Source organism: Molothrus aeneus, chromosome 5 (assembly GCF_037042795.1).
Source record: "Molothrus aeneus isolate 106 chromosome 5, BPBGC_Maene_1.0, whole genome shotgun sequence".
NCBI lineage: Eukaryota > Metazoa > Chordata > Aves > Passeriformes > Icteridae > Molothrus > Molothrus aeneus.
Window position 1 is genome coordinate 23654745 of NC_089650.1, and position 27731 is coordinate 23682475.

The 27731-nt window shown below is 36.0% G+C and overlaps 1 protein-coding gene across 2 annotated transcripts in view; it reads left to right on the top strand.

The window, feature by feature from the left end:
• Positions 1–27731, top strand: part of BLTP3B (bridge-like lipid transfer protein family member 3B) — a 47676-nt gene that overhangs the window by 14000 nt on the left and 5945 nt on the right. For both annotated transcript variants that reach the window (XM_066549678.1, XM_066549676.1), the window contains 16 exons: positions 372–410; positions 2897–2988; positions 4528–4717; positions 7664–7804; positions 8408–8578; positions 9872–10052; positions 11434–11517; positions 13657–13839; positions 13941–14059; positions 15829–15970; positions 16774–16967; positions 18900–20398; positions 20875–21050; positions 22364–22500; positions 23182–23332; positions 27313–27569. In XM_066549678.1, coding sequence (XP_066405775.1) covers positions 372–410; positions 2897–2988; positions 4528–4717; positions 7664–7804; positions 8408–8578; positions 9872–10052; positions 11434–11517; positions 13657–13839; positions 13941–14059; positions 15829–15970; positions 16774–16967; positions 18900–20398; positions 20875–21050; positions 22364–22500; positions 23182–23332; positions 27313–27569 — 3756 coding nt within the window. The remainder of the gene's footprint in view (positions 1–371; positions 411–2896; positions 2989–4527; positions 4718–7663; positions 7805–8407; positions 8579–9871; positions 10053–11433; positions 11518–13656; positions 13840–13940; positions 14060–15828; positions 15971–16773; positions 16968–18899; positions 20399–20874; positions 21051–22363; positions 22501–23181; positions 23333–27312; positions 27570–27731) is intronic.

Consider the following 27731-nt stretch of genomic DNA (forward strand, 5'->3'; position numbering starts at 1 on the left):
GCAGGAGTCTAATTAGTTCTAGGTCAACAAAGGAAATATACATATTTGTTTTTCCTTTTAAAGGAAATAATGTGTAAGGCTGTGATGCTTTTTCTGATGCTTGACAACTCACTGTTAAAGAGACAGATTCTACTTTGTTTCTCTGTTTTTCTACTCAGTGATAAGTAGATTTTGAAGTTCAAACTTTTTAACACCTAGTGTGCATAAAGTTACCACATAGTATGTTCAGATGAACTTAATATTTTGAAAGTAATATTATGCTGAGTTCAGAAGCTAGAAATATAATTTGTATGCCTAGAACACATTCTGTGTGATTTTTTCACTGTATTTTTAATATTTAATTTGCTTTAGATTAGTGTTTTCTCTTGCAGATACCATGGACAAAATTGAAAACACATCCCATCTCTTTGGTGAGTTCTGAAATAAACTCTGAAATGTACTGTGTGTAGCAGAATCTATATCAAATATTTATATAGTTCTCTTGATTTGATTATGGAAATAGCTGAAACATTAACTGGCCTTTACGAAGTGTCCTCTGGTAGCAGCAGATCAAGGCAAAACACCTTAATGTTTTCCTTGGTAGGTTTATTTTCTTAATCTGTGGTTTCAGTGTAATCACTGATGTTTGACTGTTAGCTCACTTCTGTCACGTTTTTAGTCATTGCATGTTCATTTGGGATTACCTGAAGGGTAGTTATTTGTCCAAGTCTCCCTTTTTACAAGTTCCTGCCTTTCTTTTGGAGCAGCCTTTTCTGGGACTTTTCAGTTCTACATCTGTACTTTACATAGTGATCTCAGCTATAGCAGGTTTGACACACATAGCATTTATAGGGTTTTTGTAACCACCTAGGATTCAGCCCGGATATAAATAGGAGGTAAAATGTGTAAATAGAACTCAACAGCAATTAGAAGTCACATTAATTCTTGCATTTGTTCTCCTTTGTTCTTTAATTTTAAATATACTAACAATTGTGGTAGCACTAGAAGTAATGTATTTGTTGAGTAAACTTTCTCAATTGCATTTGCTTAACAGTGAATATTCCTTTAGCTGAACATTCACAGTCTTGCAGTGAATGTGCTTGTAATTCCTTCATTCTGAATCAGACTTGGGAAAGACATGTTGTTTTAAATAATTGATGCATTTGCTAGTGACCCAGTTGGAATGTACCTTCATCTGTACTGCTTCTTCCTGACAGGCAGAACTTAAAGCCTGGTAAGGCCGAGGTGGGATGATTCAACCACTTGGCTGTGAGATGCAACTGCCGAATTAGGAAATGGGTTTAAGCTGTGCTATTCTTAAACATGACACACTTTGACCTGTGGTACCAAGGTGCTGTTTGGTTAGCTCCTGTTGGACTTACATTAGCACTCTTGGAGGCTGAAATAACTTTCAAGGTAACCTTTTTTACATAAAGGTGTCCTTGAACAAGTGCATTAAATATGTAACTAAAGTTCACTATTCAATGGTAGATTGTACAACAGCCTTTTTGATTTCTAAAGGAATGTGAATATAGTGGCCCAAGTGCCAAACCTCAGCCCTTCATTACATCACTGAACTTCTGGTATTTTGGCAGGGATGGGGAGAGGGGATATTTTTGCTACTGAGAGTTGAATTAAATTGGAATAGCATCCTCTGTTAGCACAGCTTACTGGATAACTAGAACCCACTTGTCTAGCCAAAAGGACTTTCACTAAGCTAAGTTGCCCTTTGTGAGAATCAGTCTGTTGACATAGTGGCACATACTGTTTGTTCATGACCCAGTTCTGGTTTTATATGATAAACAGGATAGTTTTGAGGAGTGATTTTGGGCCCCAGGGATGATCTGCAGCAGTTTTTACTCTATCCAAGTACAGAAGTTGCCAGTGAAAAAAGATTTAGATCTGCATCCAGGCATTCTTCGTTACCTCTTTTTTATATTGTGCTGTCTCCTTGAATCTGTGTCCTACTGATCTGTGCACTAGTCATGTAGTAAAGAGAATTTTTAAAAGAGTGGTCAAACATCCAAAACTGCTAGGATAACTAGGAGAAATCTTGGCTTCCCCCCACCATCCTCAAACTAAGGGATTGGGTTTTTCTTGGTTTTTTTTCTCTGTTGTTTTCAAGGAAAGATAGTCATTGAGACAGCTAAAAAAATAATTCTAAAATGTCCAAATTTACTCTTAACAGCTATTCTTCTCTTTAAGCATCAAAATACAGTCAAATACAAATAAATCTAGACTAGACACTTTATTAACTTTTTGGTTGTAGTCAGGTTTTTATCCATGTAATCATGGATAAGAGTAGCACAGAAAAATGTTGAGCAAGCAGATTATGACAATGGGCATGATTAACACAATATGATAATAATCTAGTAGCTAAGGCAGGTTGAATCATTAAAAATCTAAAACTGAGGACAAAGGGGTTTTTGGTATTTGTCTGACCTAGGATCATAAATGGGGGAATTCAGAAGGGCTGGTAGAAAGTTGCAGTTAGACAGGGAAAAAAATCTTAACTGTTGTGCTTTGAGTCAGCTTGCATTAAGTATTTCATTGAAAGAACAGCCATATAAAAAGAAAATTCAGATAACTACACATTAAAGCATGTCCATTTTGAAATATGATTTTTGTAAATTTATGTGTTGGATAAATAATATTCAGGAATCAAGAATTTTAAGATACAATATTTGACTGGAGATGTGTGTTAGAACTCAAAAGCATAAGAAAAAGTTTAAAAAAGATAGTTCTAGTGCATTACAAAAGTTTGTGGAAAAATTTACATGGTAGGAAATGTTTTATGTATATTTCAGAAAAAGTTCTCAAGTGACCTTTTTCTGTTTGGATTTTGGTTCTTCATAATGTCATCTATTTACTTTATTACCTCTAAGGTCTCCAATTTTGTTTTGTTTTGTTTTTCAAGTCCTTGGATAAAGTTGTAATGGAAATGAGCACATGTGAAGAGCCACGTGCCCCTAATGGACCCTCTCCTATAGCGACTGCATCTGGGCAGAGGTCAGTGATGATACTTACATGTAATTGGTCAAAAAAGGTTTGGCATTATGTAAAACAGATTGACTATGTACTTCTGAAAATTTAAATTTTTAGAAGTATATAGGGTTGCAGCCCGCCATTCCCATCTCCTCCAGAATTTTATTTTATTGCTTGTGTGTGAAGTAGTGTAGTGATAGTGGAGTTATCCAGGCCCAAGCCTGGAGAACTAGATATAGAGCTTGCAAGGTACATTCCATAGGGGTGCAACTGCTATATCAGATATTTTCTGAGTTTAATTGATATTAAGTTTTTAAAAAATGAATGATATCTTGCCTTCATCCATTTTGGAAAATACATATAATGTTCATGTGTGTTTTAAATATTTTTCTTTTTTGTTTTGTCTAAAGAGTTTTAAGAGTTGTTTGTTAGTGCAGTGTTTTAAAGTTCTATTTCCTTAATTGTATCAGCTGATTCTTACTGAAAGACTTCACACACACTGTGTAGCCCAAAACTTAAGCAATTTGATGGGACAACACAACATTATATCAGTGATTTTATGTCTTGCTACACCCTAATAATTTCCTTTACATGGACTCAAAACATTTTTCCGTTGTCACAGGGCCCTATATACAGAGAAATAAATTTGATGATACAATATTTTTTCTTGTAGTAACTTCTATGCAATGTATAGAAATCCATGGGCCTCTGTGTCTCCTAAGGTACAGCTTGATAATCACAGCCCTAGAGATTTTGTGTAGAATGAAAGTTGAAAAAGGAAAAGGAATGACAAACCACACAAGGTTTTTTTTTAAAACAAGCAGAAAAAATCCACAAGAAAACAAAAGGGTGGAAATTTTTACATTTTAAAATAATATTTAATATTCAGTTTTCCATACATTAATCTAAAACATTCAGAACATATAAGATTTTTATTTAAAAATTATTTACAACAGCTTAATCTTTTTTAATACTGGAATGCATGTTGATTTACTGTAGAAGTGTAGCCACCATTTAGGATGCCTTTCTTTACAGAGTGAAATAATGTAAATAATGTAAATACTTTATACTATTTTGAATATCTGAAAGTTATTATTTTTAATGGACAAAATATTTTGGCTTATAGACATAAATACTAACCAGACTGGAATTGTCAAGTAATTAATTTGACATGAATTGCTCCTTATGTTTATAAAGAAGAGTAGGCTTTCTGCATAATGACGTAGACTGCTTTTTTAATGTATGTATAATAACATATAATACATACATCCATGTAATTTAACATCTCATCCATGTAATTTAACTTTAAAGGAATGTATTAAATGTTATAATTTGTGTACATTGATCTTAGTCAAATAGATGTTCTTTAATTATGTAGAGATCAGGATCACAGAGTGAAAATTATTGTAAACTGCATCAAGTATATTGAGCAAAAGTTGCTAACTGTAGAATACATTAGTAACTTCATTTATTTTAACATCTGTTTCATAATTTATTTAATCTGTTTAATTTTGTGCCCTTTCACTCGGTTTATATTTAATATGTTGGCATTTCACTTTTTAGTGAATATGGCTTTGCTGAAAAAGTGGTAGAAGGCATTTCAGTTTCTGTGAACTCCATTATTATAAGGATTGGTGCAAAAGCCTTTAATGCTTCATTTGAACTTTCCCAGCTGAGAATATATAGTGTAAATGCAAACTGGGAACATGCTGACCTTAGATTTACCAGAATACAAGAAGCTCAACGTGGAGAGGTAAATAATAGCATTTACTAACTTTTTTCCCTTGTTTTTGTGATAAAGGAGGAAGTTGAATTTCAACCTTTTAAAGGGTAGAGAACATTACTAGGAATGGAGACATTCTGTGCTCACTAATTTCAGTTGCTCTTTAGGAGCACAAATATGTAAAAATTGTGGATGTGAGTCAGATCAAAGAGCCAATGTGGATGCTTAGGCAAGAACAAAGACCAAGGCAAGCAGGTGTATGGTTTCCCTCTTATGTCCTCCAAGTGAATGACTATTCTAAAATGCAAACTGAGCCAGACTTGGAGAGTACTGAAAGAACAAAGAACGGTATATTAAATAGGGAAGGATAAGAAGTTGTGCTTTTTGTAATTGTTGTTGTTATTATTATTAGTAGTAATAATAATAACAACAACAGCAACAGGAATTATATTTTAAAAGTTTTATCTGGTTATTTATTTGCTTGTGAGAGTTTGCCTGATAAGGATTTTTTTTTCTAAAGCAGTTTTAAATGAAATTTAGTCAAGTTCTTGTGCAATTATTTTCTGGGAATACCTAAACCATATCTATATATAAAAAAGTAATAGCAGTAAAGTATATATGTTTCTACTGTCCTGGAGAGTAGCACATGGAAGTGCTAGTTTGTTGTACATTATTCATTTGCCTTCTTCCAGCTAACCAATGTTAATTGTATACTGAGTGCAAGGTTGATTATAAATATTGTATTCAAGGAGACTTGTTTTAGCATCATACATCTGGCCAGCTTACTCCAGAGTTAAGGAGTCTAATAGTTGATTTTTTTGTAGGGAAAGAAACCCCAAGAGAATATCAGTTAAAAAATACCACAAAAGTAAGAAGCTGAAAACTATTTTTCTGACTGTTTTCCTTTCCTGCAGCTTATCTGTATGCTTATGCTCCCATGTTAATGAGGTCTGAATGGGAAGAATTAAACTTTGACTAGATGGAGTTTTGTATTGGCAGATTTTTTGATTTTGTGGTTTTTAGGAAGAATTTCATTCTGAACAGTTGACCTGTACACAACAGAGCTTTCCTTGGGAGAGTGTTTCTTTCTGATCCAATTAATACCAGAAACAAATTTCTAGATATTACAGTGAATGATTTGTTAGCAGCAAATTGCATGAAAAGGTGAAAAACCAAAATCAGTGCTGTGCTTTGAAGATAACATGTGCTAAACCATATATTTAGGGCATAATCATTTAGCTTTGCACTGTAGCTACATTATTAATATAATAAGCAATCTCCTTAGAATACTTAAAAGCTTTTGATCACACTGCATCTCCTGTATGAAGAGGATATGTATTCTGCTTTTCTGCAAAAAGTGTTTCAGGATGCTTTGCACTGCACTTTGCATCTTGCTCACTTGATGGAGTGTACCTCCTTTATAGACACACTGGGTATGATTTACTTAAGTCTCTGCATTTCTCAGGACATATGGTGTAAGGTTTTCAAATTGATAAGAGGAGAATGACAAGTAAGAATAAGTCATATACCAAACAAATTCTTCCATCTTGCTCTTTACTCATGGCTGATCCTTGTTTCTTCAGAGAGTAATCATGGAATCATTAAGGTTGGAAAAGACCTGCAAGATTGAGTCCAACTTTTGACCAAACATCACCATGCCCGCTCAACCATAGCACTGAGTGCTGCATCCAGTCATTTCTTGAAACTCTCTAGGGATGGTGACTCTAACAATTCCCTAGGCAGCCCATTCCAATGCTTAACCAGCCTTTTAGTGAATAAATTCTTCCTCATGTCCCTTCCTTAACCTCCCCTGGTGCAGCTAGAGGCCATTTCCTCTTGTCCTGTTGCTAGCCTTGTCTCCTGCCTGGGAGAAGAAACCAATCCCCATCTTTGTGCAATCTCCCCTCAGGCAGTTGTAGAGAGCAATAAGGTCACCTCTGAGCCTTCTTTTCTCCAGGCTAAACATGCTTATTTCCCTCAGATGTTCCTCATAAGATTTGTGCTCCAGACCCTTTACCTTCTCTGAGCATGCTCCAGCCATCTCTGTGTCTGTGCTGAAGTGAAGGACCCCGTACTGAACAGTCAGTCTGCCCCCAGCCTATGGTGTTGCTTGCAGTTGTTGTGACCCAGGTGCAGGACCTGGCACCTGGCCTTGCTGAGAATCATAAAATTGCCCTTGGCCCATCAATCCAAATTGTCCAGATCCCTCTTCAGTGCCTTCTTATGCTCCAGCAGATCAAGTCTCTCCCAGCTTAGTGTTGTCTGTGAACTTACTGGGGGAACTTGATCCCATCATCGAAATCATACAGGAACGAGTTTTAGGTAAACTAGAATTACTGGTTTTCCCTACTGATATCCTGTTCATTTGATGTTCTCCATGATGTTCCTGCTGGACAGTCGTTCATTTTTCCGTATTTGATTTTCAGTGTCCAGCTGTACTTGATGCTCTTGTGTCATCATTATTCTAACATTTGCTTCCTGTGCCTTCTAGATATCCATGTAGTGGATTCAGAGCTTGTGGGGTCTGCATGGCATGCTGTGTGCTCAATGTTTAACTTTCTCTTTTAATTGAAATAAAACACTCCAAAAAAACCTCTCCTATCCTGTAGCTTTGCTTCATCCCCTGCCCTTTTCTTATTTAACATTTTTAAACTAAACTAAACTATCATTTTTTTCCTCTCCCAAAAGCAATCTAGTATGCAATAGCTGTGACCTTTATTTTCTTCTGAATATTTGACATGCTGCTTTTTACCTCAACCTACTTGGAAGTAGCTTAATGTTTCTGTGACAAGCAGGGTAAGGGCTTCCTGACACCTTTAGGTGGAATAACAAGTGAGTTGTATTTGTTCTGATTATATGGCTCATGTGAGTTTTTTTGTACATATGTACAGATGTATACATACACATGCACAGGGCTAGGTGCAAGTAGCTGTCATATTGCATCAAGGTGTTTTTCTCTTTTTTCTGTCTTTAAAGGTCTTGACTTTTAAAGAAATCAACTGGCAGATGATCAGAATAGAAGCTGATGCAATCCAGAGTTCTAAGCATGAAATAATGAGTGCTCCAGTTCGACTGATTACTAACCAATCAAAAATTAGGGTCACGCTTAAAAGAAGGGTAAACTTGAAAAGTTTGAAGTCTTATTTTATTTTTTAATTTGTAACTCATGCTCTTAATGCATACATGTACATAGTAAAGATTTTAAATTTAGACTATATTGAATGTAGAATTCCCTGAACTAAATTTATAATAACATGTAACTGGTTAGACTGTAGAGTTTACAAGAAATACTGCAGACAGATTTTGAAAATGAAGACCTTATATAGGTCCCATTAATAAAATGGTTTGATCCACAGAGCTTTGTTTATTGTTGTTTATTTCATTGTTTTATCTCTCTAGATTCTGGTCATATTTACACTGCTTACATTCGGAGAAATGCAGCAGTTTAATATCTGATGCGTGCCAAATACATAGAGTGAAGCATAAATATACTGTGTGTTAGGTACTCCTTAATTAGTAAGAGGAATAAGATTTAAAATAAAAAAATGCTTGTTATTGCTTTTTGCATGAAAAAACCCCCACATATTATTATATATATTATATATGATTTATATTTATTTATATTATATATTATATATTTATTATATTATATTTACCCCACATATTTAATATAAGAAATATAAGTACTTAGTTCAAAGTCTTTAAATTTTTATTTTACAGTTAAAAGACTGTAATGTTGTGGCATCCAAACTGGTTCTGATTCTGGATGATTTGCTGTGGGTTTTGACTGATTCCCAATTGAAAGCCATGGTGCAGTATGCCAAATCTCTTAGTGAAGCCATAGAGAAATCAGCAGAACAGAGGAAAAGCTTGGCTTCTGAAACAGCCCAGGTATGAGGATTAATTGTCTCACTGTATCATTTTCAGGTGTTCTACAACACAACACAGTGTGGTTAGTTGTGTTACTTTATTTTAGAGAATGTTCAGTTACTCATTTTCATTCAGCTGTATATCTTAAATTATACCAGGAATTAATCATAGTTTAAAATAGTCTTTGCAAGATTTTGTGTATTGATGTGAACTGCAGAAAATAAAAGTAGTTCTATTTCTTTACCCATGTACAGAGTGTTTAGACTTCTGTATTTACTTAACTCTTTATTGACTATTTAGTAAATTTGTTCTCCAAGTATTTTATGGTTATGAATTTAAATAATTAAGACACATGAAAGTAAACTTAATGTGTGGGTAGATATGGTTACTATAATAATTTAACGTGCTTGTCCAGTTTGTTCTCATGGTACTGAAAAATTAGCTTTTATTAAGAGCTTATCTTCATGCAGTTCTTGTTGGAATATATAGTGAAAACCAATTCTACTTTAAATATATTTCTGCTGGCATATCTGTGCTGCTGATGCTGCATGTAAATCTTGGTGTTCTTCAGCACATAGAGCAGGCTAGACCAGCTGGGCTTTGTGAGTGTTGAGGGGAGGCACCTCTTCTTGTGTGTGAAGAAGCAGGACAAGTACACTTATAGAAGATAAGTGCTATAAAATAAAACATGGTTGATTACTGAGTACAGTCAGTTGTAGAGGATCTCTTAGAGTAAAGCCAGTTACTGTAACAGAGAGTTCAGTTCTTTTGCTGGACCTGATGCCTTATGCTGTGATGTGAAGGTTTAGCAACAGCAATGTAATGGTTACCTGCTCTTGAGCAGGGAGGTTCTGGTTCTTCAGTGCCCTGTACTTGTATCTTACCTGTTCTTTGACACTGGCACTGACTTATGTTTGACCCTGTTGTGATGTAGCCTGAGGAACTAAATTAGCAGAATGGAGCCCACTGTTGGTTTAGTTCCCTGAACAGCTTGCAACAAAAGCTAGAAAAATACCAGTGCTGTGAGTGACAGGGGTGTAAGGAAGTGTGAGGAATGGGGAGAATGGGGTGTGCCCTGGCAGTGCAGTACAGTGCACCCAGCCATTAGATCAACTTAGCTTTATTCTCAAATATTAAACTTAAATCTCAGTAATGATCCAAGGGGGAACGCATGTCATGCAGACATGCATTTTTTTGTTTTTTTGAAACTTTTCCTTGTTTCAAATGCCTGTGTTGTGTAAGGAGACAGATACTTATGCTTGAAAAAAACAATAAACATTATAAATTGATGTGATTGACTAAATATTTTTTCAGAGCTCTGCCCCTGCACCCAGCTCCCAGCAGGTGAAAGCGCACCAGACAACAGCAGCACCTGATCAAAACGATGCAATAGTAAAATTGTTTAATGATTTTGATGTTAAGGAAACTTCTTATCACTTAGTAATTTCCCACTTGGACCTACATATATGTGATGATATCCACTCTAAAGAAAAAGGTAATTTTTTTTTTTTTAAGTTGCATGTCTATGTATAATAATCATCTTCAGGGGAGACATTTTGAGGAATACAATAATGAGAAAATAATAATACAATAAAGTCAAGAGACTTTGGTTTAGAAGAATAGTTAGAATTGTCTCTAGTGTCTATGGGTTCATGTAAAGCTATTTAGGTGGCTCTGTTAGGACAGCATTTCATTAATAAATGTAATTATTTTAGAATAATTGCAAAACCTAAGAGTGTTAGTACTTCTGTGCTTTTTCTGTCTTCTAGGAACTTATTCTATCAGTCTGATTGTTACTGCTCGGTCTTTTTCTTTTATAAGTTAGCTGGGTTACGAAGAATACAGTGACAACATTTTTGTGGCTTGAAGGGGTCACTATACAATCTGTTTCTTTAATACTCTTATAAATGCGAACTAATAAAAGAGTGTTACTCTTTGTGTTACTAATTTAGACAATTTGATATGGTCTGCAGCACATGGAAAGAATGGAACGAGTGTCCTGTGACCTTAAAATTTTGTGTGTAAATCTTGTACTGATTCTTTTTAACAAAAGCCTATTGCATGTAGTCACATTTAGAATCAGAAAAAAAAGAAGACAAATAAGGGCATTTTTTCATGCCTTTCAAAAGTGATCATAGGGAGTGAGATATTACTGTATATCTAGTCACTGAAAATTTTATGGAAACGTACAAGGTCTACTATATTATTAGTCACTGAAAAATTTATGGAAACATACAAGGTCTGCTGAAGAAAAATGTGAAAAATGTAGGGTTTAACAAAAATGCATTTCCTTGGTTAGGAAAGACACTTTCAGAACAGTAGAGCATGAGGTTCACTGGCTGGAGATGTATTTCCTTACATGCAGTGTATCTACTGTGGTTGGAATTTATCACTCCTAGTGAGATCTTTTTATTGGTCCTTTATTTTTGGAGTTTAAATTCAACAGTGGAAAAAGTCAGAAGAGAAGATTCTCAGAAGATCCCTTCACTGCAATATTTGTCAAAATTATATTATATAGTATTCTTGAAAGTAAACGTTGACTTCAAAGACTGATTATAATCATATATTCAGCATAAAAAGTTTTGTTTCAGAAAAACTGCAGTAATGTGTTTTCAAGATGTTGTCATTTTAGTAGCATTGAAAACAGCATGCAATTTGTAAATAGTGACTGAGTACAGAATTCTACAAGCTCAAGCTGATCTTTAGAAACCAGTGAAGACTATCAGAATGAAAATTTTGAGGGAAGATAATGAGGTTGTAAGGAGAGACAGTAAGGGGAAGAAAGAAGGTGTTAGGTGTTTAAAGGATTACTGCAGCATGAGAACTAACACGCTAAATGCAATGTGTGCCGGGCCAAGCATTGTTTTGTTTTGCAGACCCAAACAGACGTGTTACAGGAGGGGCCATGCAGCTTTCCTTCAGCTATTTAACAGTGGATTATTATCCATTCCACAAAGCAGGTATGAAAGCAAGTCTTTTATGAATTACCTGTGACTGTGACTATCTTGTCTGAAAGCAAAAAAATTTGTGCATACACATATACAGCTTGGATAATCGTGCTCAAACCATTTGAAAGGCACCTTTTTACTTCCTTCTATATGCAAAAACAAACAACAAAACCAACAATCTGGGAACCAATTTAATTTCTGCGAATGAGCTGGTTTAGGCCAAAGGCTTTTCACTGTTTTGTTCGGTCAACAAAACAGTGTTTACACATTTCTGACATGAAGAGAATTTTGTGTTGACAGAGGAAGGCAGTACTGCATATTGAGAATTCAGTAATTGGATATTAGCAAGAATCAATCTGTTAGATTTTTCTCATATATAGAATACTATCATTTTATGTCCATTTCCAATCAGTGTTTTGCTTTTTACATTATTTTGCTGAACAGAAACCTCAGTGTGTAGAGGCTCAATTGTGTAGCCTTTTGTTAAACAATGTTATTAAAAAAATGTTAGCAATTTCCAAAGAAGTGTTTCTTACAAAAATATTTACGAGAAAAGTCTTTCTCATAAATTTCTAGTAGAAATCTAAAAATTTTAAAAGAGGCTACATTACAGACCATGTGACAACAAAACAGGGTCTGATCATCTTTCTAATCAGATGGTCTGTAGCAGAAATCCACGTCATCATTCATGTTAGTCTGTCCTCTACTCCCAACCTGTAAACACTCAGTTAACTGGTGATCCATGCCAAAGCTGAGCTCCATCTGTTCCCACTGGTCTTGCCCTGCCTGCCCTCTTGTGCTCCCCAAAAGCCTGTGTTCATCCCCTGCAGCATTTCAGTTGTGTGTGCTGTCTTGCCACGTGTCTGTGACCCTAATGAGATTGCAGCCATGTGACTGCATACAGGGGTGTGGTTGCTCTGCTCCCACATGCTGCTGCATGTGTTAGTGTTCATGCACTTCAGAGAGGCAGTTGCCCCAACTGGCTTCCCAGAAGGAGTGTTAGAGCTTTCACTATGGTGTTGCTAACAAAGTCCTGGAGGTCCTTCAGAATCTGTTTGCATGTGCTTAGAGTAATCCCATGCTGCTAGCCCTGTTTTGGAGAATCCCACTGTCAGGGGCTTCAGTCTAATGCATCTTTGTCCTTTTGTTCCCTTTCTGGTTTTTTTCCCTATTCCTTTATCTTCCTCCTTAGCTATAAAAATGATAATAACAAATAACTGTGAAGAAGGGTGGGGAAAAATGTCATCTCTTGTGATAGGCACCAGCCTAAAAGTTTATTTGATGCTGCATTTAGACTTAAAATAAATTTTTTTTTCCAAAATAATTTTCCTATTTTAATAGCAATCATATTTGCTTATCCCCAGTGTAAGTATCCAAAAAGTCATTAAGTCCCAAATAAAGTAAATTTTCACATGGTAGTATTTAAAGAGTGATGTACCAACTGATAGAAGTTGTCATTGCATCCTTATTGAACAGGTTAGTAGAATGTCTTTACAGGGACTACTTGGAAGATACCATGATTTTTTTCAGATGTTTGAGCGCTTGACCAACAGAAACATGTTGGCATTGAAAGCAGGGACAAAAGCATTTCCAGTGGGATTTATTTTAAGGTTGTGTGTGCTGCAGCACTTCTTGAACTTACCTTGTTGTTTGTGTGCCATAAAGGTGCTAGAGAACCAAGACAAAAAGAATACATTTCTGGAAAGGGACCAGGAACTTCTTAGGACACAGTTCTGGCAGGAAAGATAAGCTTGGAAAAAGTGAGCATGAGAACATTGTTCTGTTACTTGCTCTCACTTTTTTTTTCAACTGAACATTTTTTTGCATGTTCTCACATATGACATTAATGTGTCGTAAGATTTCTCTGAACTGAAAATACTCAATGATGTTTTGAGTGTTAGTGGTGTTATAAGGCAGCTGGTAATGCTATATTCTGCGTGATTTCGTGAAGTGCTGAGACTTGGAATATGGAATGTATATGGAATATATAACTTCTGTTTTAACGTCTGGTATGACTGCTGTTGTTCTATAATTACAGCATGCAATGAGCTTATAGTTCGAAGAATACTTGTGAAATAGTGGGAACATGTTATCCTGTTAAAAGCAAAATTTCAAATGAGCTAATATTTTTCCCATTTCTCTTATTTGCAGGAGACAGCTGTGATCACTGGATGCATTATAGTGATGCCACTAAAACCAGAAGTGGATGGGCCAAAGAATTATTAAATGAATTCAAAAGCAATGTTGAATTGCTTAAGCAGGCTGTGAAGGATCAGGTCACAGATTCTCCTCCTAAATCACCACCTGCTGTATCTCCTCAGAACCTACAAACAGGTATTTTCTTTACATCACTAATTCTCTACTTCCATGAAATATTAAAACTATGAAAAAAAGACTGTTTTTTTCAATGATTCCATCACTATTCTTTCTTACAGGCAAGGAACAGATGCCAAAAGGAACATCTAGGGCTTCCTCTGTATCTTCCCAGCAACCAAAGGGCAAACTGATGTCTAGTCCTATTGTGGTTAGACTTGCAGACTTCAATATATATCAGGTACATTTCTTTAAGTTAGTAAAACTTAAATAACAGGGATGGGATAACTCCATCCTTACTGTTATGTAATTGTGGTTTTTAAGGGACAATATGAAGCCCATTGAAATTAATGAGACTTTCCATTCATTATTCGGGTAGACCTTTATGAACCTGCTTCGGCTTTGTTAAAATTGTCATCCTATCCCAATGAAGTGTTGGATCTAAGTTCTACTGTTCTCCAAATTAGGAATTTGGAATTCAAATTTAATCTTTTCATTGTACTATCTTATGTGCCTAATATCTTAATATGTGGTTTTGTATATTATGCTTTTCTTATTGTTATATTTTTCAAAGTACATTAAAAACCGTTAAGAGGTTTTATTAGGTTTTTAAAATCTTTTTCCAGCCACTCCCTTTCTAGTGATATTTTGAGCAGACACTTTTACCATTTCCGTCCCCCTTCCCTTTGTTAGAATGAGAAGTTTTAGTTGCTGGTTGTGGTCCAGATTGACTGTTCTGAGGCAAGTGAAATAGAGGTGTGTCTCCATTAGGCAGAATTGTAGTGATATGTGAGGATCTACGCTTAAATTTCAGGTCCTAACAAAAATGTTTAGTGTGTGTCCTTTGTCACTGTGATTTCTGCTTGCTCTTTTTCCAATTTCCAACACATTTCTGCCATATCACTACTGGTGTTGTGGGAGATTGCAGATTGCTGCTGGGAGCCTTATCTGGATCTGAAGTGGTTTTATGTTATTGTTTTATACTGTTCATGTTTCCGTTTGCCTTCTGCTCTTGTCTCCTCCTCTCTACAGAAACACATTTTCAGTTTTTAAATTGGCATTATTTCTATGCAATTTCCTAAAAGCTATTTTTCTAAATAGATCATTTTACTTGAATTTTTGTGTCTGTTAAGCAGTTATGTTTGCCTCTTGAAAACAGCTACATAAAGTGAAGCAGGCTTATAAAGGTCATGTTTCCAGGGAAATTCTAGTAGACATCATCATGTATTCAATATTAATACATTGGGTAATTTCAAACTAGCAGTTTGACCTACTAACTGTTGAATGGAAAAGCTTTGTTTTGGCAACATACTTTTAAAACTAGGACGCCTTCAATGAAATTTAAGGTCAAATATATATCAAATGTTGGTTTCTTATTTGTTTGATAATTTACATTGTAAGGAAACAGAAATGGACATTACTGTTCCATAGCATCTTGAGTCTCCTGTGAAGCAGACCTTCAGGCATATCCAAGCGTACACATCTCTGCCAGGTGCATGCTGAACACTTTGCTTCACACACAGTTTGAGAGTCGGCCTGTGCACTGGAATTTGTTCTTATGACAAAACAAGAACTACCTAATGTGTGTAATAAACTTACCTAGCTTATCTATCCCTTATCTAGACCAGACTGTATGGAAATACTCCATCCAAGCATAAATGCTTAAACAGAAGCTGTAGTATTTGCAATTAAAAATCAGATCATTCTAGGCTTCTGCTGGACACCTTTGAAAGTGACCTGCTCCCTTTTGTCTTATATGAAGGAAGGGGATCTGGTACCTTTAAAATGGTTTTCTTGTGAAACTCTTCTATGTGAGTCATTTCTGCTTCAAGGCAGTTAACTGTTTGTCACTGTTCATCAGCACTTTGTACTTTGTGTTATGTTATTTGGGGGCCTACACCCAAGAGCAGTGGAATGTTACCTTACTAGGGACAGTACCATGCAAGTACAAATGCTTAGTCGTTCATAAAAGTGCAATGTGTTAATGAAATAATCTTTTATCATTTACAGGTTTCAACAGCAGACCAGTGTCGTTCTTCCCCTAAAGCTCTGATTTCTTGCAATAAAAAGTCACTTTACCTTCCACCAGAAATGCCAGCTATTCATATTGAATTCACTGAATATTACTACCCAGATGGAAAGGACTTTCCTAGTAAGACATTTTTTATGTTTTTGGTTTTGGTTTGTTTGTTTGTTTGTTTGTTTGTTTGGGGTTTTTTCTGGTTTTTTTCTTTTTTGGTTTGTTGTTGTTGTTGTACTGACACATAAATTTTGTGTGTTACTTTCACCTTTGTGAAGCTTAAAGCTTGGAAATAGGTAATGGCTTTCTAAAATGGATAGAGCACAAGACTGCTCTGTTTCCACAATGCTTCCTCCTACAAACTTCTATTAATACTGGTTTATATAAACATGGTTGTTCAGTCTGAAACCACTTGCATCATTTTTACTGGCACATGAATTATTCATTCTCCAGCATCCACATATTGTTTCTGCAATTTCACTGTCTGACTACATAAAAGAAAAACTATTGCAACAATACTTAAAATGCACTGAAGAGCTGCTGGAGTTATTGTAGGAATGTCTTCTGTGGCTGGCCATATTTTATATACAGAAATGTTAGTGGATTTCTTGGGGATGGAACCTGAGGACAGCAGATTTCCATGGTCTTCCCTTTCTTCTGTAATGAGAATATTGTCCCCATTTCTTCAGACTTAATTCTGTTCTTAGGTTTTATACACTCAAAAATTCAGTTACTTTCTTGGAGTGAGAGAAAGAAGCATCACTTCAGGTATGCCCTAACAATTCTTCCTTGAGACTAAAGGACTGGGTTTCTGTTCTTTCTCTGATGAAAAGTACTGGTGAAATTGTAAGTTTGCAATCATTTAAAAACCAAAGAAAACCCAACCCATAAACAATTTCCTTATTCTCATGGTTTCTTTTTTTTTTCTCCTTTAGTTCCGTGTCCAAATTTGTATGGCCAGCTGAATGCTTTACAGTTCACTCTGGATCAGAGAAGTATTCTTTGGCTAAACCAGTTTGTGTTGGATTTGAAACAGAGTCTTATTCAGTTCATGGCCATGTACAAGTTAAATGACAATTCAAAATCAGATGAACATGTTGATGTGAGAGTGGATGGACTAATGTCAAAGGTATGCTATCATTGAGTAGGGGTTTTGTGGTTCCTTGGAAGACTAATTCTTTTGTTATTCTCTTGCAAATACCTAAATGAATAAAAAAATGCTTCTCTAGAAAACTCTGCAGAATATGATTTTTTGAAGGCAGACATCTTGTTTCCTGTACTCCTTCATCTGTGTCCTGGTATTTTGGTTTGGGTGTTTTGGTTTGGGTATTTTGGTTTTGTATTGAAGATCTGAGTGGGAATACTAACAAATTATTTCCCTATGGTCAGCGAACTTGGCATAGCAGAGCTAAAAAGAAATTGAGCACTAAAGTAAAAAGATGAGTGAAAAATTAATATCTGTACTCTATATTTACGCAAGGGTCCTCCCTTGTTCCTCTGGCTGTATTATCTCAAAGCTCTTTTGTCTTGTCAGTGAATGCTCTAGAGTAAAGAAAGCAGTTCATCTGAAGGTTTATTTCCTTCTCTAAAACCCATTCTCACCATTTTCTGTATCATGCTGGCTGTTAGTGTAGTTCAGGTACATGAGTTCTCTGTATGCTTGTTGCAGAGGAGTGATGCTTGTTCCTTGTCTTCTGCTTCTTTGTAAAAAAAAGGATAATGGAGCAGATAGATTTCCCACCCAAACCCTGTTTGCATTGGGCATTTCATTGTATGGTTTCCAAGGTTCAGAGGTGAGCAAAATGAGTCTCTTCAGTGGAGCCCACAGGAGAGGTTTCAAGGGCTCTAACAAGTCAGCAAATGGAGGGATGGTTATCTTTCTAACCTGTTGCTACATTCTTAATGGAACTTTACAAGGACATGGTTTGTACTGAATAGAAACAGTTATTAAGAGCAAACAACTGGAATCTGCAAATATATATTAATCTGATATTGAGTCATTATATGGGAATAGCCTACTAAACTAGGAGAGGATAAAAGTATTCTAACATCTCTCAAACCTTGATTTGAATTAATTATGTCACCCTGTATTAACAGCATTATTTTTATTCAAGCAAATGATAAATTGATGAATGGTTAATTGTTTTATTTAGTTCTTTTTTTTCCTGATCCTTGTGTTTAAATGAAGAAGCTTAATAACCCCCATCTTTGTGTCTTTAGGGATGATTTTTTTACTCCTACTTTCTAGATTCAGAATGGAGATATTGTGATGGAAAGCAGTGTCACTGATGTTGGCCAAACTAGAGTGGCCAAGGTTCATATTAACAATTTAAGATTCAGGATTTGGCATAAAATAAGTTTACTTTAATATATGCACTAAAAATATGCAAGTTAATGACAGTGTGCTGAACTATTTGTTTTCTTTAGGAGTTGAGATATATTATTATTTTCCTGATGAAACAAATATGTTATGATTATCAGATAATTGTCAAAAATACCTGATCTAAATTCTGCAATATTAAGAATATTAGCTGCAGTGGCATATCTAACTGATTGCTTGTATCTTAACAAAGAAATAAAATACTGTAGTACTCGATATGGTGAAAAACCCTATCTGATGTACCAGATTGAACTCCAAATTATAATTCTCTGTTTTTCAAAGCCATAAATTTTGGAAACACTTTAAGAAACGTTCTACCAAGTTGCTTGAGTTGAGGAAATGAGCCAGTTCAGCCTAATATAGCTGAACTAAATTTAAGACCTTCAGATAAGAAAAGCCTGAGACCCTTATGTTTCTGTGCAAATATTGATGAAAAGCCTGAGACCCTGCTGTTTTGTAAAAATATTGATGCCACAGCATCTTCTTAAAAATGAGAGAGAACATAAATCTTAGTCTGTCAGCCCAACTTATCCCTGTACTGTTTCACTGTACTTGATTTCTCATAAAACTATAATTATATTCCTTTGTATCAGCTGTCATGGCTATTATTTTGTTTCTTTGATTGTATACCTTTTTAATCTACATAGTTTTAACTAGAAAAAATTTATTTCTCCCTTGCAGATCATCATCCCATTTGAAAACAAACCTGAAATTCATAAAGATCAACCTCGTGCACTTTCCATTCAAAGTTCAGAGATGATTGCTACGAATACCAGATGCTCCCCAAACTGCAGACACTCTGATCTAGAAGCTTTGTTTCAGAACTTCAAGGACTCTGAATTTTTCAGTAGAAATTTCACCACTTTTCCTAAGTCCCCCAAAAATTTTAATCTTTTACATCCAATCTTCCAGAGACATGCTCATGAACAAGATACCAAAATGCATGATGTTTATAAAGGTTATATCATTCCAGAATTGAACAAATATGCATTAAAGACATCTGCAGCTACTGATGTTTGGGCCGTGCATTTTTCCCAGTTTTGGATAGATTACGAAGGAACGAAAAGCGGGAAAGGCCGGCCAGTAAGCTTTGTGGACTCTTTCCCACTTTCACTTTGGATTTGCCAGCCAATAAGATTTGCAAAGTCACAAAAAGAGCTTGTATCCCGTAATCAGACAGCCTTGAACATTCCAAAAAGTGAATCTAGTGATCTCTCTAATAGATTGCAACGTAAGAAACTTCTAAAGGAGTATTACAGCAGTGAGACAGAGCCTTCGACCAATGGCATTCAAATGTCTGAGACTTCAGGAGTGCTTTCTGAAAGCTCTCCCTCTGATGCAGATGTACATGTTCTTGTCCATGTTCAAAAACATGTAAGCGTGCAGATCAATCACTACCAGTACCTTTTTTTGCTGTTTCTCCATGAATCTCTTGTACTGCTCCTGGAAAACTTAAGGAAGGACGTAGAGGCAGTGACAGGAAAACCTGCAAAGCAAACAGATGTCTGCATTGGGATTCTGCTGAAAACTGCAGAAGTAGCCTTACTGCTCCATCCAGTGACTCAGGGAAGCCCTTGTAAATCTCCTGTTGAGGAAGAAGGAAGTACCATGGCATCAGAACTCTCCCCTGTGGGAAATGGAGAAACTCTTACTTCAGAGAGTAAATTAGTTGGTAGTAAGATAGTGGAAGCCAGTATTACTAATTTTGGTTATGTAAATGACTGCAAGCCTCTGAATGCTGAAGTTAATAAGGGAATTTTAATAGATCCTCTTTTGTTTAAATCAGACAGTAATACGGATTTTCAGAAAGCAATGTCATTTTCCGATGATGCATCAGATAAAGGTTTGGGAGATACGAGTGAAGGAGGAAGCAGTGGACTTTTTAGTAGAAGTGATTCTGAAGAGGTTTGTGGACCTCTAAGTGAGAAAAGTAGTTTGAATCCTAGGGATTCGGTGTCCATTCTAAATAAGAGAGAAGATTCTACTGAATTTTTCATTGATAAAGAGGATGACAGAAACATATTCTCAAATAAGTTAAATGAACAGGAAGGCACAACTGAAGGCTGTCCTAACCAAGTCGCTGACTTGGAAACAGAAACTGCCTTAGAATCTGAAGAGCTTGAAATCAACAAAGACAAAGTGGCTTCAGTTAAAATGTTTGCATCCCAGTCTTCTTCAAGGTATAGAAAATTAATACTAAAACAGTTTTCCTACTCTTTGAAAAGATTTAGAAATCTTGTTGGCAACAGACTTCCAGTACTTTCAGCAGTCAGGAAGGGAACATTGAGGTGGTCTCGATGGTCCTTCCAACTCAGGTTGTTCTGTGATTCTGTGTTCTAGTAGATGAAAATTTTTAAAACACGTAAAAAGTTATGCAGTATCCAGCATTCAGTGAAAGTTAAAATTAGTGTTAATTAATTGATTTAAACTATATACTTTTAGTTTAAGTGTTAGGAAATATGTATTGAGAGAAGTATTGACATAAATACCTACATGAATATGTGTTGTTTCTACATTTACCTTGTCTTGTCAAAGGATTATTGAATAATCGGACTTTTTCATTTATATCTTGCTTGGTTTAGAGGAATTTTTAATGTAACTTCTATGTATTATTTAATATAAATAATGTTTTCCTCATATCTTTCTATTTTAAAAGTGCTAAGCCCAAGGAACGCTGCTCGTCCAACCTCCCTGCATTCTCTGTTTCTTACAAAAATATGAAGAGAAGTCCATCACAAGTCTCTCTGGATACCATCTCTATTGATAGTATGATGCTAGAGGATCATTTGATAGAGAGTGATGGAAGTGATAGTCAAAGCTTTCTGGAGAAAGGTAAGCAGGTTTCACAAAATATTTTTAAGCAATACATGAAAATGTTGTTTGTTATTGAAGTCATGCTCAAAAGGATTCTAGTCCAGCAAATCCTGGATACTTTACAAGACTATTTCTGTTACCTTCACCAGTAATATCAAGTGTATTCACCACATATAATTTCAGGGGAAAGTAATAACGTGCGCTACTTAAGCAGCACTATTTAATTTTAACACTGCTTAATTTTCCTCTTTTAAGGAAAGTAAGAGCATTGAAGTGCTGTGTTGCAAGTCTGAATTAGGCAGAACTTGTTCCTTGCTATGCTTGAAAGCAACTGCTTTGGCTGCAATACTTACAGGTTGGAGCCTGAATCAGTGTTACACTTGAAGTGGTAAAGAAGCTTTCATTTTAGAAGTGGATGAAAAAGAAACAAATTTTCACTAATGCTCACTGTGCTAATTACCAGTCAGATAGGTTTGGTAGTCTCCTTGCAGTTCATCCCTTAAGGAGTATTTCCCAAGTATTGACTGTCTAATAGCAGGTATTTGTCCAATTCTTGCTCATCTGTGTATATACTGATGAAATAGTTTTCCCATGTCAGGAAATAGAGTAAGAAGACCTTATTGATACCTCTTTTCTGATAATTCTAATTAGCATAAGACTGTTTTTTTCTGTAGGATTTCTCTTCAGTCTAGAGCAATAATGAGAAGACTGCTTCACTTGCAAGCCTGTTATATATTTGAATTGTAGGAGTATTCCTGCATGTGCTTATGTGGGAGTATGCCATGAAATACACTTTCCATTTTAAATAACCTTTATATGTCTTTTTAGCTTGTTAAATAATATTTAACTGCAGGTTAAGTATCTATGCTTTCCAGTTGTCAAGGAAACACTATCATGATTATGATTGCTCTAACAAAAAGATATATAGCTTACTTCTCTAAACATACAAGCATATGCTCTAAAGGCACTGTGAAGTATTTTAGATACACAACTTGGATTTTTTTTTCTGGCTGCTTCACATTTATATTATTTGATTTGGAAGACTAAAAAATGCCTTCACAGTTTTTTTTAACAATGCATGTAGAGTGCTGTATTGGTTTTGTCACTATATCCTGCTTTACTTTTGATTAGCATCTAGAACTTGGAACTGTCTATAAGAGGAATGGATTTGGCAGTTCAGTTATAAATATTTGTTTAATAAGCCACTCAACTCATATTACAAAATGAGATTTGTGTGCACTCACTAACAGTCACTGACTTTATTCTTAATGGAGAAGTGATTAAGATTATGCTGTGCTAAATTTGCATTTTTTCTGATGTGTGTTTGGAAGGTATTACAGCCACAAACTATCAAAGCCCATCAGAAAATGTCCATGAAGGAGGCACAGTGATGGGAAATTGTGATGGGTCATCTCCAGATGCCATGAGTGCTGCTTCAGAAAATGCCCATGAGACTAGTGAAGAAATGGTAATGTTATTGAATTCATGATTCTGTAAATTAAACCTTAAAGCACAATTAAAATGTCTCCTTTTAGAAGCGATTTTTTGAGTCATTAGAAAAATGAATCCAAAATACTAGTAATGATGATGGATACACATCTTCTGATACCAAAGCTGACTTAAAACTGGCTTCTGCTTCTTTTTTAAAAATACTGCAACCCTGTAAATAGAGAAAAAGGGCCGACTACTATGCAGATAGCCAAAGTTTAGTAGCCTATCCTAGCTTTTTAACCTGGTTTGATTCAGCACTGCAAGTGCTTGGTTGTGCTTATGATATGCATAAAGTTGAATGCAGTTGTAGGTAATGTCAGATACCTGATATTTCAGGTATCACATAGGTCATGAGCTTCTCTGTCAGTAAGGAAAGTCTATCTCACTTCTATGGCTTTTCTAGCCAGTTCTGAATTGGCATCAGTACAAGTGTCTATCTTTGGACAGGCTGTTGAGCAATCCATTATGAAGCCAATGTGTACAAAAAGAAAAGAATAAGAAAATGAGAAAACTTTTTGCTTCTCTGTGAGCAAGGGCTTTCAATACAAAGGGCTGTTTTCCTTTTGTCATGGAAAAGGTTTAGACATACCTTACAAACAATAATCACTGTAAAATAATTTTATAATCTTATATTGTTTTATCTGGGTTTTGTTGACAGATGTCTGTTGTGGTTTTTCAAGTATTTGGTATTAATGGTGAAATTGACATCAGAGGAGAAGACACAGAAATATGCTTACAGGTCAACCAAGTGATACCAAACCAGCTAGGAAATATTGGTGTTCGACAATATCTGTGCAACCGAACTGTTGGTAAGAACTAACAATTCAGTGTGTTGAAATTGGAGCTGGAAACATTTGTACCAAGTAAATAAAAATGAAAACACAGTTTTATGTTAGACTAGCATCCATTTTATGCTAGTTTAGAACTCTGATTTCTTTCTTCATTGCCATGCATTAAAAAGGAAGAATAAATAAATGGAACTGTATATGATCATGTGGGTAAAAAGGTGCATTGCATTGAATTCTGGTCATTAGTTTGCTTTTTTGAAAATAAAGTAAGCTGCATTATGAGCTGGTTTTGGCTGGGGTAGAATTAATTGTCTTCATAGTGACTGGAATGGGGCTATGTTCTTGGATTTTGTTTTTTGTATTAAACTGTCTTTGTCTTAAGCCACGAGTTTTCTGGCTTTTACCCTTCCAGTTCTCTCCCCAGTCCCACTGGTGGGGGGTGAACGAGAGGCTGTGTGGGGCCTGGCTGCTGGGGGTGGAACCACGACACATTGCATTGTGTTACTGTTCCCTGAAGATGGAACTCCTTATGACTCTAACAGTACTTGGCTTTATGTACCTTCCTTTGAAGGAATGTGTCTTTTTTTTCAAGATCAGTTTCTCTAGATTAAATGACACACACTGTTTAAACAGGCTTAAAATATGTGGTTTAAGAAAATTTTAAATATTTCCTCTGTCAGGAAATACGAGCTTTAAAGATAGACAACTGTTTTTAGTTTGGTTTTTTGGGTTGGTTTTTTTTATTTGTTTTGTTTTTTGGGGGTTTTGTTGGTTGGTTGTCTTTGGTTTTTTTGACTTAATACAAAGAGTATAGTTTCATGCCAAATATTTGCACAGCTAGATCAACTGGTGTCTTTCAGAGCTGTTTTAGGGCATGAGTACAGTATATGTACTCACTCATATATTGTACTCATGCCCAAGAATATGAGTACAATATGTGTACTTTGCCAGAAAAACCGAGTTCTCGTGGATGATTTGTTTTCCTTGTCATGATGTATTGGTGTGGCAGCTCATGTCACAGTCTGCTTTGCTCCCCTCTGTCAGCCTTCTACATGGATTGCTGGATGTTAGCTCTGTTGCACTATAGGGTTTTTGGGCAGGTCCCTGACGCACCAGCTTCCGTTCAGTTCCTTTCTGAGGAAATAGCTGTAGCAGCTGTTGGCTGCCATTTTCTTATTCCAAACTTCTATCAGCATGGCTTTTGTTCAGCAGGTGCTTCAGCTTTGGAGGTGGTACAGCCTCTGATCCCCTAGCTAAAGAACACATTTTCTGGCAAGCTGAGCCACTGCCAGCAGCTGCTGCTTGAGCAGCTGTTGCATGATGTTGTAGTCAACATCTGAAGGCTAGGAGAACGTCCAGCAGGGAGGACTCATGGCTGACCTTCAGTTCATACAGGCAAATTGACTTCTGATTATCTGCCATATACTCTGTAAAAGCTGGAGGGAGTAAATAGTATGAACATACCACCTTCCTGCTCTTCTTTGTATTTTCAGCTGGAGCCTCTGATAATGATAATGCTTCTCAGCTGATAATGAGAGGCTTGTGCACTGTCTAATTATTTTGTGGGTAGAAAGGATATAACATAATTGGAATCTCCAAATACTTCCACTTCGTATCCCTTCCTTTCTCTTTCTGGCAGGTACCTGAATGGATGAGCCAACAACACTTTTTTTGGTTTTTTATGCATTGCTGGTCACTCCTATTCTGTAATGTACACATTCTCTCGACTGATCTTTTCTCTTCACTGTGATTTCTGTACTGTCAGGAATCTTCTGCTCCTGCTCCCTGTGTCCCATATTCATTTCTATTAGAACTAAAAGAGAAAAAGTTTGGAAAAAGCTTTAGAATCAGATCAAAAGAGACTGTTGAAAAGAGTTAATAGTAACAAAATACAACTAAAAGAACAGGTGAGCAAATGTGTACGATAATATCCCAATAAAAGCAACCTCCCTCTTCAAGACCTTTAATAAAACTTTCTCAAGTGCTGCATTAACAATTGAAACCAGTAATCTGAGGAACCATGCAATGCAGTGAATACTCAACTAATAATTACAGTCTCCAAGATGTTCTGGATGAAAATAACCATTTAAAATGTACTATGCTGTTAATGCAGTGGATGTAAAAAGGGAAGAATGTGGCTAAAAGCTGGACTAAGTTGGCTACATGGCAGCTGTGCAATTCCCTGCAGGGCTGGATGCAGGACTGCTACTTTATCTGATCTTGGCTGGCAGCAAAACTAAAAGAAGGAGGGCAGAAGTACTGTGGGAGGGCTGTGCTTTTACTGAGATCTAATCATGCTGAACCTGCTTCTTAGAAGGCGAAAGCAGTTCACAGAAGCTTCCAGATTTTTTTAAAGCATTTTTTACTCCATCTTCCCTTGACTCTGCCCCTTTCAAGTATCTGCAAGATAACTAAAATTGACTCAAGCCTGAGACTAAATGTGTGTTCTTTTCCTCTGCTCTTTTTCTGTACTTTGGATCCTTCCAGCAATGATGCAGGCACTCTTTTCAGTTGCAGAAATACTTAGGGCACCTACTGCTTATTTCTTTATCTGTATGTGTGGGACGTATATGGATCCTTGAGGGAAACAAAGTTTCCTGAACCAGTTGCAGAGATTCATTGAACAGTGTGGTCATTGTTCTTCTCCTGGAGAGTGTCTCTTTCTCCTGGGCTGCTGGTAGTTTATTCACTTTTGTCTGGACTGAGCCTAAAAAGATAATTGATACTTGTAGAATGGTTTTGGTTGGTTGCTTGGTTTTTGGAGTGGGTTTTTGTGGAGAAAGGGAATATGAGATTTAGCACTTCTCAAACATTGGAAAGATGGAAGGATGGAGTCGTGGCTGTCAGTGTTCTGGAAACCCCTATTCATAGAGGTAACAAAGGGAGAGATTCTGGTTCACCGCAGAGGCTGAAGGTTCTCATGTACATCTTGTCATTTGTCTTTGTCTGCCCAGAGCGACAGTGTGTCCATCTACCCCAACTCTAGTGCCAGTAGATAAGTGCACAAGTCTTGACTCTGTTGCTGTGCCAGGTCATCCATGAACCTGCACACTGTACAGGAAGAGGAACCCAATTAATGTACAAATAGGAAAGCAAATCAATTACCTTGTCAGACTGCTGTAGCTCTAGGCAGTGTCTGTTGCATGATGAATTGACATAATGCAGTTGATTTTTCTTGAGTTTCTTTTTTGAGGTAGCTTTCACCTTTCAATGCTTGTTTTTTCTGTTACTGTGATTGTGCTTCTTGTCATAGAGATAATTTCTGTAGGTCAGCCATCATAGTGATGCCATGACTTGAGAATCCCATAGGGAACTACTTTATACAAAAAATGGTTACTGCTCACTGCCCACCTCCTGCAACTTGGTTACCTTAAATTTTTATTTTAGTTTTCTTTAGTTTAGTTTATTATGGTTTTCAGAACTTTTTAGGTTGAATGTTGTAATTGTCCTTACTGATTAAAGATACTGAAATTAGCAGGAAAGTGACAGAGTTTTTTAACATTCAAGTCTATTGCTGCTCAAGTAATACACATGTGGTCATACTCTCTATCTTACTGCATTGCTGCTCATGGTTCCTAAGTTAGGAAGTTCAGCCTTTCCAAGAAAATACCTGCTCTCCTGAGAGAGTGAAGTGACTTTAATGTTTTTCTGAATTGAAATTTAATGACTTAGTGGAAAAGTATGAAAAACAATTGGTTATCCACTGTCAAGGCACCAAGGAAACAATTTTATTTTTGTGGATGGTGATACTTCTGCATTGTCTTTTCTCTTGTCACAGTGAGGTACTAGCCTTTTTATGTACTCTTTATTTTTGTACTTTAAGTGCTATACTTAGAAATTTGCTCTGAAGTTCTGTATTTGCAACACTGCTTTTAATGAATAATAACTCTATGATACCATTTGGGAAATAAGTTGGACAATAGAAGTGGAAATAATTACATCATATTGATTTTCTGTACAATGCAAAATTTTAATGCAAATTTGTTTTCTTTTTGCAACAGGTTCTGACTGTAAATCTGTGGCTGGACCTGTTAATTCATCACCTGAGATTAGTCTGAGATGGGAAAGCGGGCCTAGTGCTATTGTACATTCCCTGCTAGCTGTAAAAAATGGGTTTCTTCAGTGTCATGTGGAGAACTTCAGTGCTGAATTTCTAACATCTTCTCTCACAAACATTCAGCATTTTCTAGAAGATGAAACTGTCGCAGAAGTGATGCCTATGAAGATAAAAGTTTCTAATGCAAGGATTAATTTAAAAGTATGTTAACAATGAGATACTTGGCTGCTCCAAAAAAAAAATTGTGTTCTTGTTTCTTTGATGATAAACTACTAATCTGGATACAGTTAACTTCAAAGAAACTGCTATCATACTCTGAAAGGTCTTTAGATAACACTAAAACAATTTTAAAATCCATAGATT